General features: G+C 43.9%; 1 protein-coding gene across 10 annotated transcripts in view; it reads right to left on the reverse strand.

Moving 5' to 3' along the window:
* Positions 1 to 13,104, reverse strand: part of L3MBTL4 (L3MBTL histone methyl-lysine binding protein 4) — a 379,209-nt gene that overhangs the window by 159,211 nt on the left and 206,894 nt on the right. For all 10 annotated transcript variants that reach the window (XR_013831388.1, XR_013831389.1, XR_013831390.1 and 7 more), the window contains exon 14: positions 6,727 to 6,829. Coding sequence is in view for 7 of the 10 variants with exons in the window: in XM_079943122.1 (XP_079799248.1) it covers positions 6,727 to 6,829 (103 nt within the window). In the remaining 3 variants the exon portion in view is untranslated. The remainder of the gene's footprint in view (positions 1 to 6,726; positions 6,830 to 13,104) is intronic.

Raw genomic sequence — 13,104 nt, forward strand, 5'->3', positions numbered from 1 at the left:
ATTTCCATCATAATTCTTGAGTTGACAAAATAGTTCCAGGCAAACCACAAACAGAGGCTGAGTTGTGCTAGAAGGTTCCATGAAGAGCACCCAAACGCCTTAGATCTATCTGACCCCTCACTCCTGAGCAGCAGGTGCTCCTTTCCATTTGTGCTCTTTACGGCGTGACACTGGCGATTCGGGTCCTGCATCCCACCCGGCGCACCGGGGCGGGGGTCCTTACATTCTGACGGTACCTGGCTCTCTGTGTGAAGAATAATCATTACTTCCTAAGTAAATTACCCTTGTATGTTTTATGGCACAGAGTTAGATCAAGTCTTCCGGAGTCTATGTTCTGCTCATTTAGAAAAAACAACATACCTAGTCCTGGACCCTGGCTTAAATAGGTTTACATCGTGTAGTCCCAGTATTGTCATCTTTAAATATTTCTATGTAAACAAATACACCTACTTCTTTTTATTCACTATGTAAATTCATTCAAATAAAATGTAAATTGTGTGGTAATTTTGTGCCAAAAGTCTTATTTTCATACAGATAAGAATTGATGCAATTTCTTTCAAATAATGGTTTATGCAGCTTCTACTGAACTCTAAACAGCTTTGAATATTATTTTTAACCCCTTGACTATTTACATGAAAATGAAAATAAACCTGTCTGAAATTCATCTAAAAAGGATACCAAGGGGTCTGCCTGATCTCTGAAAGTGGTATGTTCTCTTCAAACGTCTTCAGCGACATCCTCATGTCACCGTTCTTGTCAGCTGTACAAAACAAGATGCTGACAACTTATTTTAAGAATATTGTTTACTTCCTTTCAAAACACCAAGCCTTCCACATCTGAGTGAGAAATTCTGACATGAAATGTGGAAACAACATTCACTCCTTGCAGGCACATCACTGCCTGGGAGAGTTTCATGGAAAAGCAGCTGAAACAGCCACCTTCCTAAAAGCAGCTTCCCAAAGGCTTTTTGGGAGCACAAGTCAATTGAGTTGTTTTGTATGAAACTGCAGGGGGGCTTCTTGTTTTACTTTTTCTTCATTTTTTAAGACACAAAAATATGTGCTTAAGAATCTTCTGGACTAGAGACTGTAAAAAGCATCTTATAGAATGCTGACTCTTTGGTAAAGGTACGCATCTGAGACAAGTTAAATAAAAACTTTCATTTTAGAATGTTTAATTTAAATTCTTCAGGAAACTCAAGCTAGACATGATTATAATAATACATCTAGGATTCTGGGAGGATGCAGCAACATTTTAAAATTCTCATCTCTTGATCTGACATATAAGAAGCAAAATGTATAATAATAACTTCGGGCGTGTTACAGCAAATTTCTAGCACGTGTAAGAGTGTGTGTGCGTCTGTGTGTGCGTGTTTGTGTGTGTGTGTGAGACATGCTCAACAGATACCACCGAGACATGCACTAAAGAATAATATTCTTCATCTTTTACAGCTATGTAAGATTTAGACTACAATAACATGAAAACAAAACCCACAGATTATGAATGATATAAAAATTCTTTTACCCAGTTAATTACAAGAGGATTTAAATAAATTCTTAAGTTATACACAGAGTCACATAAGTAAACTGACTAACCTAGGAAATGACATTCAGAATGTCATGACCTAGAGTGAATTAAAAACAGATTTGGGCTTCCCTGGTGGTGCAGTGGTTGGGAATCCGTCTGCCAATGCAGGGGACATGGGTTCGAGCCCTGGTCTGGGAAGATCCCACATGCTGCGGAGTAACTGAGCCCATGAGCCACAACTGCTGAGTCTGCACACCACAACTACTGAAGCCTGCGTGCCTAGAGCCTGTGCTCCGCAACAAGAGAAGCCACTGCGATGAGAAGCCCACACACCACAATGAAGAGTGAAACCCGCTCGCCGCAACCAGAGAGGGCCCGCATGCAGCAACCAAGACCCAACACAGCCAAAAATAAATAAAATAAATAAATTTATAAAACAAAACAAATTTAGTTGTTAAAAAGAAATCAGTGTATTAACTGAAAATGGAATCAGTCAATGAGTAACGAGCACCTCAAAGCTAAAATTGGCAAAGACAGACCGTCACTGAAAGTGATTAAAGCAGGATACAGAAACGCCCAGTACCTGCAGGAACCGACCTTCCATCACCCGCAACCCCACCCTCCTACACTGCCTTGCGGTCACCACTCCTCCAACAAGAAGTTCCTCCCCTTTCCTTGAGCACAACATAATGTTCAATGTAAGAAAAGCTTTTCACAGGTAAGTCAGAATTTATTTACCTGATGGTCTAAACGCTTTATAAATTCTATATAAAAATCTAAGTCCAAGGAAAACTCAGTTCTCTAATTTTTGTCTTTTTCCATTCTAGAGAGAAGCCAAGTACAGGTGCTCATCGCTTTTTATTTTTCTTTTCTGAGACAATGGAATCACTAAGGTGATTCCATTTTGAAGATGTTCCTTTTTCTTACAGGAGCCCTGCTCCAGCATAACAAGGTCTAGGCCAGCAGAAGAGCTGCAGCCCAGTCACCCGCCGTCACCAGGGGCTGCCCCGTGGATGTGAGGTCTGGATACAAAACATATCCTGCCTCATAGTTCCCTAAAAATGTTCCATCCTTCAACAAAAAACCACAAATAACAAATTCTGGCGAGGACGTGGGGAAAAGGGAACCCTCATGCACTGCTGGTGGGAATGTAAACTGGTGCAGCCACTGTGGAGAACAGTATGGAGGTTCCTCAAAAACTAAAAATAGAGCTACCATATGACCCAGCAATTCCACTCCTGGGTATCTATGCCCCCAAAACGAAAACACTAATTCAAAAAGATATGTGCATCTCACACCAGTCAGAATGGCCATCATCAAAAAATCTACAAACAATAAATGCTGGAGAGGGTGTGGAGAAAAGGGAACCCCTCTTGCACTGTTGGTGGGAATGTAAATTGATACAGCCATTATGGAGAACAGTATGGAGGTTCCTTAAAAAACTAAAAATAGAACTACCATACGACCCAGCAATCCCACTACTGGGCATATACCCTGAGAAATCCATAATTCAAAAAGAGTCATGTACCAAAATGTTCATTGCAGCTCTATTTACCATAGCCAGGACATGGAAGCAACCTAAGTGTCCACCAACAGATGAATGGATAAAGAAGATGTGGCACATATATACAATGGAATATTACTCAGCCATAAAAAGAAACAAAATTGAGTTATTTGCAGTGAGGTGGATGGACCTAGAGTCTGTCATACAGAGCAAAGTAAGTCAGAAAGAGAAAAACAAATACCATATGCTAATACATATATATGGAATCTAAAAAAAAAAAATGGTCATGAAGAACCTAGGGGCAAGATGGGAATAAAGACACAGACCTACTAGAGAATGGACTTGAGGATATGGGGAGAGGGGAGGGTAAGCTGGGACAAAGTGAGAGAGTGGCATGGACATATATACACTACCAAACGTAAACTAGATAGCTAGTGGGAAGCAGCCACATAGCACAGGGAGATCAGCTCGGTGCTTTGTGACCACCTAGAGGGGTGGGATAGGGAGGGTGGGAGGGAGGGAGACTCAAGAGGGAAGAGATATGGGGACATGTGTATATGTATAACTGATTCACTTTGTTACAAAGCAGAAACTAACACACCATTGTAAAGCAATTATAATCCAATAAAGATGTTTTAAAAAAAGAAAAAAAGATATGTGCACCCCAATGTTCATATCAGCACTATTCACAATAGCCAAGACATGGAAACAACCTAAGTGTCCATCAACAGATGAATGGATAAAGAAGATGTGGTGTATATATATATATACAGACACATTGGAATATATACATATATAATTGTATATATAATTACATGGAATATATATAATGAAATTTTGCCATTTGCAGCAACATGGATGGACTTGGAGGGCATTATGCTAAATGAAGTAAGTCAGAGAAAGACAAATGTTGTATGATATCACTTATATGTGGAATCTAAAAATTAAAACTAGTGAACATAACAAAAAAGAAAACAGACTCACAGATATAGAGAACTAGTGGTTACCACCGGGCAGAAGGAAGTGGGGAGGGGCAAGATAGGGTTAGGGGATTAAGATGTACAAACTACGTATAAAATAAATAAGCTACAAGGATAAACTGCACAACACAGGGAATATAGCTAATATTTACAATAACTATAAATGGAATATAATCTTTAAAATTGGGAATCACTATGTTGTACACCTGCAATATATAATATTGCATACCAACTATATGTTAATTAAAAAAGTAAAAAAATTTTTTAAAAGTCCCATTCTTCTACCACATGTTCAGTTATCTCATTTTTTTCTAAGCTTCATAGAATGCCTTTTTTAACAAACACTTCTTTATTTTTACATTTTTCTGGTTTCTTCCAAAGTTCTGATGCCAACCCGGTAAAGGCTACTTGCTGGAGAGAATCACGTCAGATATTCTCACATTATTCATAATTAGATACTATAACTAAGAACAGCAATCAGACCCACTTGGGCCATACTGGATGAGAAAGTTCAGGGAAGCTGCTGAAACACAGTGGAGTGTGCCCACTGAGATCTGGTCCATGTTTTCAGAATCCAAGTAGGGGAAGGTGAATAACCTACACATAAGAATCGCGGTCGGGGGGGAGGGGGGCAAGTCAGCTGGGGTGAGTGAGCTCCTCGGCGGTCCCAGGAGCGGCCCGGGTGATGTCTGTGACCCCAGCCCTGGTGCCACAGGCGGGCAACTGCAGAGGACAATAAGGGACAGACCGACCACCACGTACTGGCCGGCTCACTCTGAGGATAATGATTCAAGCTTTGAAGGAGGCACTAGGATGTCCAGTTATCCATCCAGAAGTACCTGGCACTCAGAAATCCACCATGAGGAGGCAGAACCTGGTACGCTCTCTCAGGGCTGTCCAGAGGAACTTTCTGGGCCGTCCAATGTGGCAGCCACGAGCCACAGGCGGCTCCTGAGCAACTGAGATGTGGCTACTGCGACTGAGAAACTGAAATTTTCATTATTTTTTATTGTAATTAATTTCCATGTAAACAGACCCATATGACTAGAACTACCATGTTGGACTTTGCAGCTCTAGGTTTTTAAAAACTAACATAAACACACAAGAAAAGCCTGAAGAAGATTATTCACAGCCACACACCCCTAGTAATGTCTGTAAAGTGGTTCTATCGACAGGGTCCTCACCTCACACAGACCCCGACCCGATGATGGGATGGCTCTTTCCCCCACCTGCTCCCCCATGTCCTTTTCTCTCTTCCTCCCTTCCCTCGTACAGAACTCCAGCTTCACCACCAGGGCCTCTCTTATAACCTGCGAGTCCTGCACTTGTCCAAGTAACCAAGGTGTCTACATGTCTTCAATTTCTTTTTTATGGTTGCTATATTATAATCTTTTAAGTGTTAGTGGTTTCTTTAATTTTCAACTTTTTACTGATGTATAATATATTCATAAAGAAAAGTACAAGTATTATTAGTGTACTTAAGCTCAATGAATTTTCACAAGTTGAATACATCCCTGGTTATGAGCACCAGATCAAGAAACAATATTACCAACACCTTGGAAGCTCCCTTTTTGAGCGGAGAACTCAAGAAATGCTGCACCACCAAGGTTCTTAACGATACAAGTGTTGTGTGGAAAAACATGGGCATCCAGGATGCCAAGTCAAACGGAGATTCACGAGGGTCTGATTTTGAATGCAAAGCAGCTTATGTAATACACTAACCAATTTGTGTCACTTTTTCAAACATGTGCAAGAGTAGGTATTTGATTTTTAAATATCTGTGACAAAAGACTTAGAACTCTTTCAAGTAAGTGTATTATATTTACACATATAACATATTTATGAACATCAGCATTACTTCTTATAGTAACACTTGCTTTGATTCATTTAGAGCTGTTTGAAGCACTGGTTTCCAGACCTGCAAGCACCTGACACAGCGACGACTTCTCTGTGGATCTCTTTTATCCAAACAAACATTTCCTTGTTTCACATATATGATTTATCCTTTTCTCTTCATAGTTATCTATGTGTTTGTTTTATCTGTTCGTGTATTTGGACAAATCTGATGTCAATTCTGTTCAGCTTTAATTTACATATTCTGTAACTAGATCACCAATATGAATAATTTATCTATACGTTACTTTACCACTTGATGGTGACAGAAAAAGCAGCGAGGACTTCAACACTTATCTGTACTTATTTTTCATTATGAGCACTATCCTCCCCATACTGTTATCACATATTTAAAACACAGGCATATTCTGCAACATAACTTCATGCTATTTTTTATCCTATAACAGAATTATCTCCTCCCCAAATAAATAAAAGATAGAGAAAAAGAAACAGAGGCAAGGTGAGAGCCAGGGGCGAAGCGGCAGGAGGTTCTGGACTTTCTTAAGAAGGTGGCGAGACGGGCAGCTGTGTGGGGAGGATTCAGGAGCACGAGGGACGAAGGGTGGGGCACGTGTGCACCTGAGGGCAGAGGGCCTGGGAAGCCTGGTGGTCTGGGCCGGGCCTCAGGAGGCCAGAAGGCCCGGAGGAAGGCGGGCTGGGCAAACACGGGAAATGTTGAAGAGGGGCCTCGGGACAGCGATGGGGGAGTATGACGGGGAGGTGTCTGGCTCCCAGAGGGTCATTACGATGCTTCCTACAGCTGCTAATCTGCATCATGTTTCAGTTCATCCCTGAAATAATTTAAATAAGAAAAAATTTTACCTGTGATGTCCTGAATACCGTGGACCACGGATATGGCCTATCCCTCGGCACCCTGGAGTGGGACAAACAGCTTGACCTGGAAGGATTTTCACATCATTTGCCCCTTCAGGAAGTAAAAGAACATACCTTGAAAACACCCTCAGCAAAGAAGAACTGGAAAGACTAAAATATGCAAATGATATTCATCAAGACTTTTCAAATTAAAAACAAACCGTCACCGGAAACACTTATTGGGTACTTGTGATGTTTTATAAAACGATTTAGCAGAAAATATCAGTGCTGTAATGGATAATATAAACAGCAACTAACATCAGAGGCTGAGCAAAATGAATAGGCATTGAAGAAATTTAAGTGAAAAAAAAACCCAGAAGAACATGACCTGTCTTCAACAGAATAACACTGGCAAAGGCAACACAGCCATGAGCTGAGCAGGTGAGCGGGTGAGGTCTGGTTTGTGGCTCCCCATGAAACTCCCACTCAGCCACAGCAAAGCTCCCCCAAAGGGTGGACAGAAACTGAACCAGCAAATGGGGCGCAGAGAAGACAGTGACATGGTCCTCCCTGTGCCACTCAAGTGTGTCCCAGCGGCTGAAGAGCCAACTGCCTGACCATTCTGTACTGGGCTGTGCTGTGCTACATACACTATATGGTACTATTCTATACAGACCACATCATACTGTACTGTACCATACTGTATATATATAGCATACTCTACTATACTGCACTATACTATACTGTCATACACTACCCTAAACTATATACACTACACTTCATATGCTACACCGTACAATACTATATATACTATATTATACTATATATACTATACTATTCTATACTTTACTATCAATATATATGCAATATTATAGTATACTACATATACTATACTGAACAATACATAATGAATCCAGGCCAGAGATGAATTCCGTCAAGCCCAAGAGGCAATGTAAAGAGTATCAGGATTGAAACCCCCTTGCTCTGTTCTGTGATTTTTCTCAGTCTGGTTTCCCCTTCCCTCTCCTCCCCTCCCCCCTACACACACACACACACACACACACACACACACACACACACACACACACACACACACACACACACACACACACACACACGCACGCTCCTGGAATGTGCTACCCCCTCCTGTCATGCTGCTCTCGTTTGATGAAGATCCCACACCTTCCCCCTCCCTCCCCAGCTCTCAGATTTCCATCTCCTGTTCAAGCTCCTGGGTCCTTGTCCTCATCTCAATACTTTCTCCGACTCCCAGCTCTGATTTAACTTGCCTGTGGGGTGAAGACATTGCACCCTGCAGCTTCTTCAGGAGAAGACGTGCATCTTCTCACACTCCACGTGCCCCGGGACGGGCAGAGAGGAAAGTGCCCTCTTTTCCCGGCACCCCTCCTCGACTGTGCTTCCTCCCTGCTCCTCGAAGACTCCCTATGCAACAGGTCCCAACACCGCTGGCCTCTCGTGGCCCACCCCCCCACCCCCCAGCCCCCACCGCTCAGCAAGACCTCGGCCTGGCTCCCCGGGTGCCGCTCCGTCCCTGCTCCACCGTCGCCCAAGGCGGCCCCAGCGCCCGCCCTCCCGGTTGTCCTACCCCATCTGCTGCCCTCACAGATCATTAACCGGCTCATCCTCAGGGGCCACGTCCCCAAACCCGGCTGGGCCGCACACGCAGAGAAAATCCTCCGGATCTCATCGCCACCCAGCACGGCACCGCTTCCCAAATCGTCTCACAGTCAGGCTGCTTTTACTCTGGTAACCCCGCTGCTGAGGCTCTTTCCAACATCACGGGGACCTCCAGGCCACTGATCTCCCTTCCTTCCCACCATCAGTCCCCTCGCATCACGACTCCCTTCCCTTGTCTGAGTCTATCCACCAGTATTCGACTTTCTGTTGCACGTGACATAAACTCTCTTGCCTCTCTGACCTTTTATCACATCTGGTTGTGAAAAAAAAAAGCCAGCCATGAATCAGCTGTGTTATCCTGCTGCTCTGTGTTCTTCATAACTAACTCTTCCTGGGAAAAATTACACAGCAGTGTGGATCAGGTGTGATCACAACGTCTGTCTTCAGTGTCACCTGAGCCCTCCAGGCTCTCCCAAACCTCCCACTGACCTCCCTGCTCCGGGACTCAGTCGCTGGCTCGCCTGCTGCTTCACTGAGAAAACAGGAGCCTGCTCACCCGTGGGCCTTCCTACCCCGCTTCCCTCCCATCACAGTGCAGGGAGCAGTCTGCCCTCCCCCGAGCGAACCCTCAGCGTTTAGGTTAGGATCTCATCTTCCTCCCACTCTTCAGGAGCTTTGGGCTATCAAGTAATCTAATTGCCCCTTGACTACTGAACCCTTTCTACCAACACTTAAACACACTCCAGTTTCCCCCGTGGAGCCACATCCCCTTTAGCTGCTGTTCCCTCTTCTCCTGTTCACAGCCAGACTTCTCAGGAGGTTCTCTCTACTTGCTCACATCCCATTTCTTGAACCACATCAGCCTGTCTTCTGAGGTCACCCGTGACCTCTCTGCATTAGGCCCAACACACGCTGCTGAGAGCACACCACACTCAGTGCCTTGGCGCTAGGCTGACCACAGCTGGCTACCGCCTTCTTGAACTGTTACTGTCCACTGGCTCTGGTGACATCACACTCTCGCCATCAGCATGTGGGCATTCTCTTCTTTGCCAGCTTTTCATCCTCTGGTGAAATTTAAAATGGCAGAGAACCCCAAGGTTTGTTCCTGGGCCATCCATTTCTTCGTTCACCAAATATATGCTATAGATGCTCAGAGGCTACAGCGCAGACACTCTGTTCGTTCTAGACCAATGCATCCAACTCTTCACCCAACATCTCTGTTGGGAATCTCTTAAAGGCGTTTCAAATTCAACATGTTCAAAACTGAAGTCACCGCCTGGTCCCCAAACTTCTTTTCCTCTAGAGCCATTCGTCTCAATAAACTGCATTAATCCTTGACATCTTTCCTGCCCTCATTTCACTCCACCCAACTTCCGGCCAATTCTCAATCTCTTAGGTATTTCCACCTGCCAACTTACTCCCATCACTACTGGGTGCCCTGACCCAAGCCATCATTGCCTCCCCCTTGAACGACCTCAGCACCATCCTTCATTCAGTCCAAGTCCCCATCTTGCAACCAGAGTGACATCTTCAAAACACAAATCTCACTGCATCACTTCCCTCTTAGCTTCTTTCAATGGCTTCTCATGGCTCTTGGGATTAAGTCCCAAATCCTCAGCCTGGCCTACCTGATCCCAACTCCTATCTACTTCTCTAGATGCGTCTTACTTGATCTTTCCCCTTACTCAATATTCTGCATCTATACTGGCCTTTTCCTGTCCCTTGAACCCACCAGGTTCTTTCACAGCTGAGAACACTTGCATGCTGGAATGACCTTCCTACCTCTCAGCCTGGAAAACTCCTACTCATCTTTCAGGTCACAGCTTACATTTCACTTCCTCAGGCTAACTTCCAAGAGTAGGTTAGGTTCCCTTTTTTAATAGCACTTACCTCTACTACAAATTAAATGATGTATTTGTTTAGTGTCTCTCTCTCTCTCTCTATTAGAATCGTGAGCTGCGAGCCTGGGTGTACTGCACCATTGTGTCGGCACTGCCTAGTATGTCACATAGTCACTGCTCAGGACATGCTCACTGAATGACTCGATGAGCCTTCCATACCTCTTCCCTCAAGATGCTCAGAGTCTAGAAGAGAGGCTGACATAGAAACCAGAAATTGGCATTACAGTACGATTCTGTTGCAGAAAAGTACTGACCAAGGCTGGGTCCCAGTGTATGATGCTGTTAGAACAAATATTTGCACCTCAAATAGATTTTTGTTAAATTTACTGAACAATAGGAAAGTATGCCTTAGACACTTATTACACCCTCACAACTCTGTGAAACACCTTGAGGGATAAGCAGAAATAAGAGCTGCCCTACCCCAAGGTAGCTTTCAGAAAGAGCTTGGAAAAAGAAAACAATTATTAATCAAATGAATGTTTAAAACTTGTAAACAAGCCCCTAATTAAGAAGTATTGTGTCAAACAGTAAAAAAAAAAAAAAAAAAAAAAAAAACTATGAGAAAAGAAAGAAACACAGGGTATAAAGAGACTTTTCTCCAAACCGTGCCTCACAACACGCTCCCAAGGCCACCAGCACAAAGGCCTAGAACCTAAACCCACAGACAGGCCAACAAGCCAGTGCCCACCTGCCAGCCCAGATGCAGCTCTGTGCGGACAACGTTTCAGCAGCCTCCCAATGAAGGCTACTGGGTATTTCAGGACTATTTTAATGCACTTGATTCAATCAAGGCCTGAAGTGATATTTTATCAATTTCATCAAATATTTATCAATGCATATTTATCTCCAGATCCCTGATGGGTGTCGTAATTCTCTCCTTGTAGGATCTGTAAGGAGAGGCGTGACCCCGACTATCGGAGAAGAGTTATTTCATTAAGAACCACAGCAAGGACACACAAAGACGAAGTCAAGGAGCACATGCAATGAAAATGCACAGAACCTAACAGTCTTCTTGGTAATTTTGTATATGATGCAGTGTAATGGGTTGACTCGATGGTGAATTAGACAGAGAACCGTCTGTTGGTGAAAAGAAACCGGTAAATTCTGTAATAGTTCATGTTATTGCCTCTAGAAAAAAAGGGAACCGATGATAAAATTAATGCTTTTCCCCAGAAAGTAACTGCATTTTTGCCAAGAATATCTTACTTGTAACTTGGCTATTTGGAGAATTAGGTCTCAAGAAAAAATGTTCTCAGCTCGAAATCCCTTCCTTAGAGAGAGCATCGCTGACCGTATCACCCTTTCTTGCCTTCTTTTTACCACTTTGCCTGAAATGCCCTCCCTAGTCTATCTGCTCATCGCCTGGCAGGTGAGTCCGGGGCAGAAGGACATCCGCCTCATCTAGCTTGTTAACCGCTGCACCCCACCTGCCGCAGTAGGGCCGGCACGCAGGAGACGCTGAAAAAGAGTGTGGTTTGTGAACGAATAAACAACTACAAAGACAGCAACAGTGACCACCTCTAAGCGCTGTTTTGGTACAGCCTGACCACAGTGCTGTGAGATAATCACATATTATTCTCATTTCAGAGCTTAGATTGTCTAAAATCAATCTTCAGTCTGCTAACTACTGCGAGCTACTCGCTAAAACTAGCAGCATCAATAGCTCCTAATTTATTCCAAGTCTTCTACAAAAATTTTACTCAGGCAGGAGTAAATCTGACGGTAGACCTGTTGCTGCAACGGAAAAAAGAAATGGAAAATACCCCTGTGAGCTGGAAATTATCTGAGTAACGAACAATGTTTGTACTAACGCGAGACCACAACAAAGCATCCTCACGGACCCCCATTCTCACAGAGTTCCTCTGTTACCACAGCTGCCAGGGCAGACGCTGCAGGTGCCCACCCAACACCCGTTCCCCGAGCCCTCCTTGATAAGGAGCCCTGACTCGGCTCAGGGCAGCAACGTGCCCACGCCTGGCTGACACGGCCGCCTTTCCCAGCCTCTTTCACACCTGGAAGTGGCAGTACAGTCTAAGGGGAGGGCAATGCTGGATGTTCATAAATACTTTTTTTGCCTACTTTTAGGTGATGCTGATGCTGCTTTGCCCGTTTCCCCCTTCCTCAATCTTCACGGAACGTAGATATAAGGGCTCATGAGGTGACAAGCACAAGGACAGAAGCAACGTGTTGAAGAGGGCAGAGAATGAAGGATGACGGAGCCTGGACCCAGGACCTGCCAGCGTGGGCCTAGCACATCAGTGTCTGTCATGTAGGAAAAACAACCCTCTCTTTGATGAAGGTATTGTGAACAGATTTTTATGTTACTTGCGGCTGAAGAAGCCCTACAATAAAACAGCAATTGCATTTTGTTTTTCCTTTTGTGAAATCAAGGAATTGCTCTAAAACAAAAACTAGGGTTGCATATGAGTGGTAGACCTGTTGTGATGTAAAGATGATGTAAGGGGTCAAAGGCAAAATCAAGAAATACAAGAGGCTGTTCTCACCTCTAGAAAATGAGAAAGGGAGCGGTCCTTATTTCAAAATGGCCTGAACTGGCAACTGGGAGCGATGTGGATGAGAAGGGTCCTCATCCCAGCCAGGATGGGGTAGAAGCTGAAATCATCTCCCTCCTTCTGAGCAGAAAGCAGTTTCCTCTCCCAACTGTTATTTGGTACAGAGATGACCCAGAGCAGAACGACAACACTGACACTGACTGAAGCAAATTAAGATGATCTATTCACTTAAACATATAAGTGAGCCCCAGATTGATGCCAGCCAGCACTACAAGTAAGGATCGAGCAGCAACATTCTTAGCCTTATTTCAACCCTCATTACCCGCTGCTGGAAA

This window comes from Stenella coeruleoalba (genome assembly GCF_951394435.1).
Source record: "Stenella coeruleoalba genome assembly, chromosome: 14".
Taxonomy (NCBI): domain Eukaryota; kingdom Metazoa; phylum Chordata; class Mammalia; order Artiodactyla; family Delphinidae; genus Stenella; species Stenella coeruleoalba.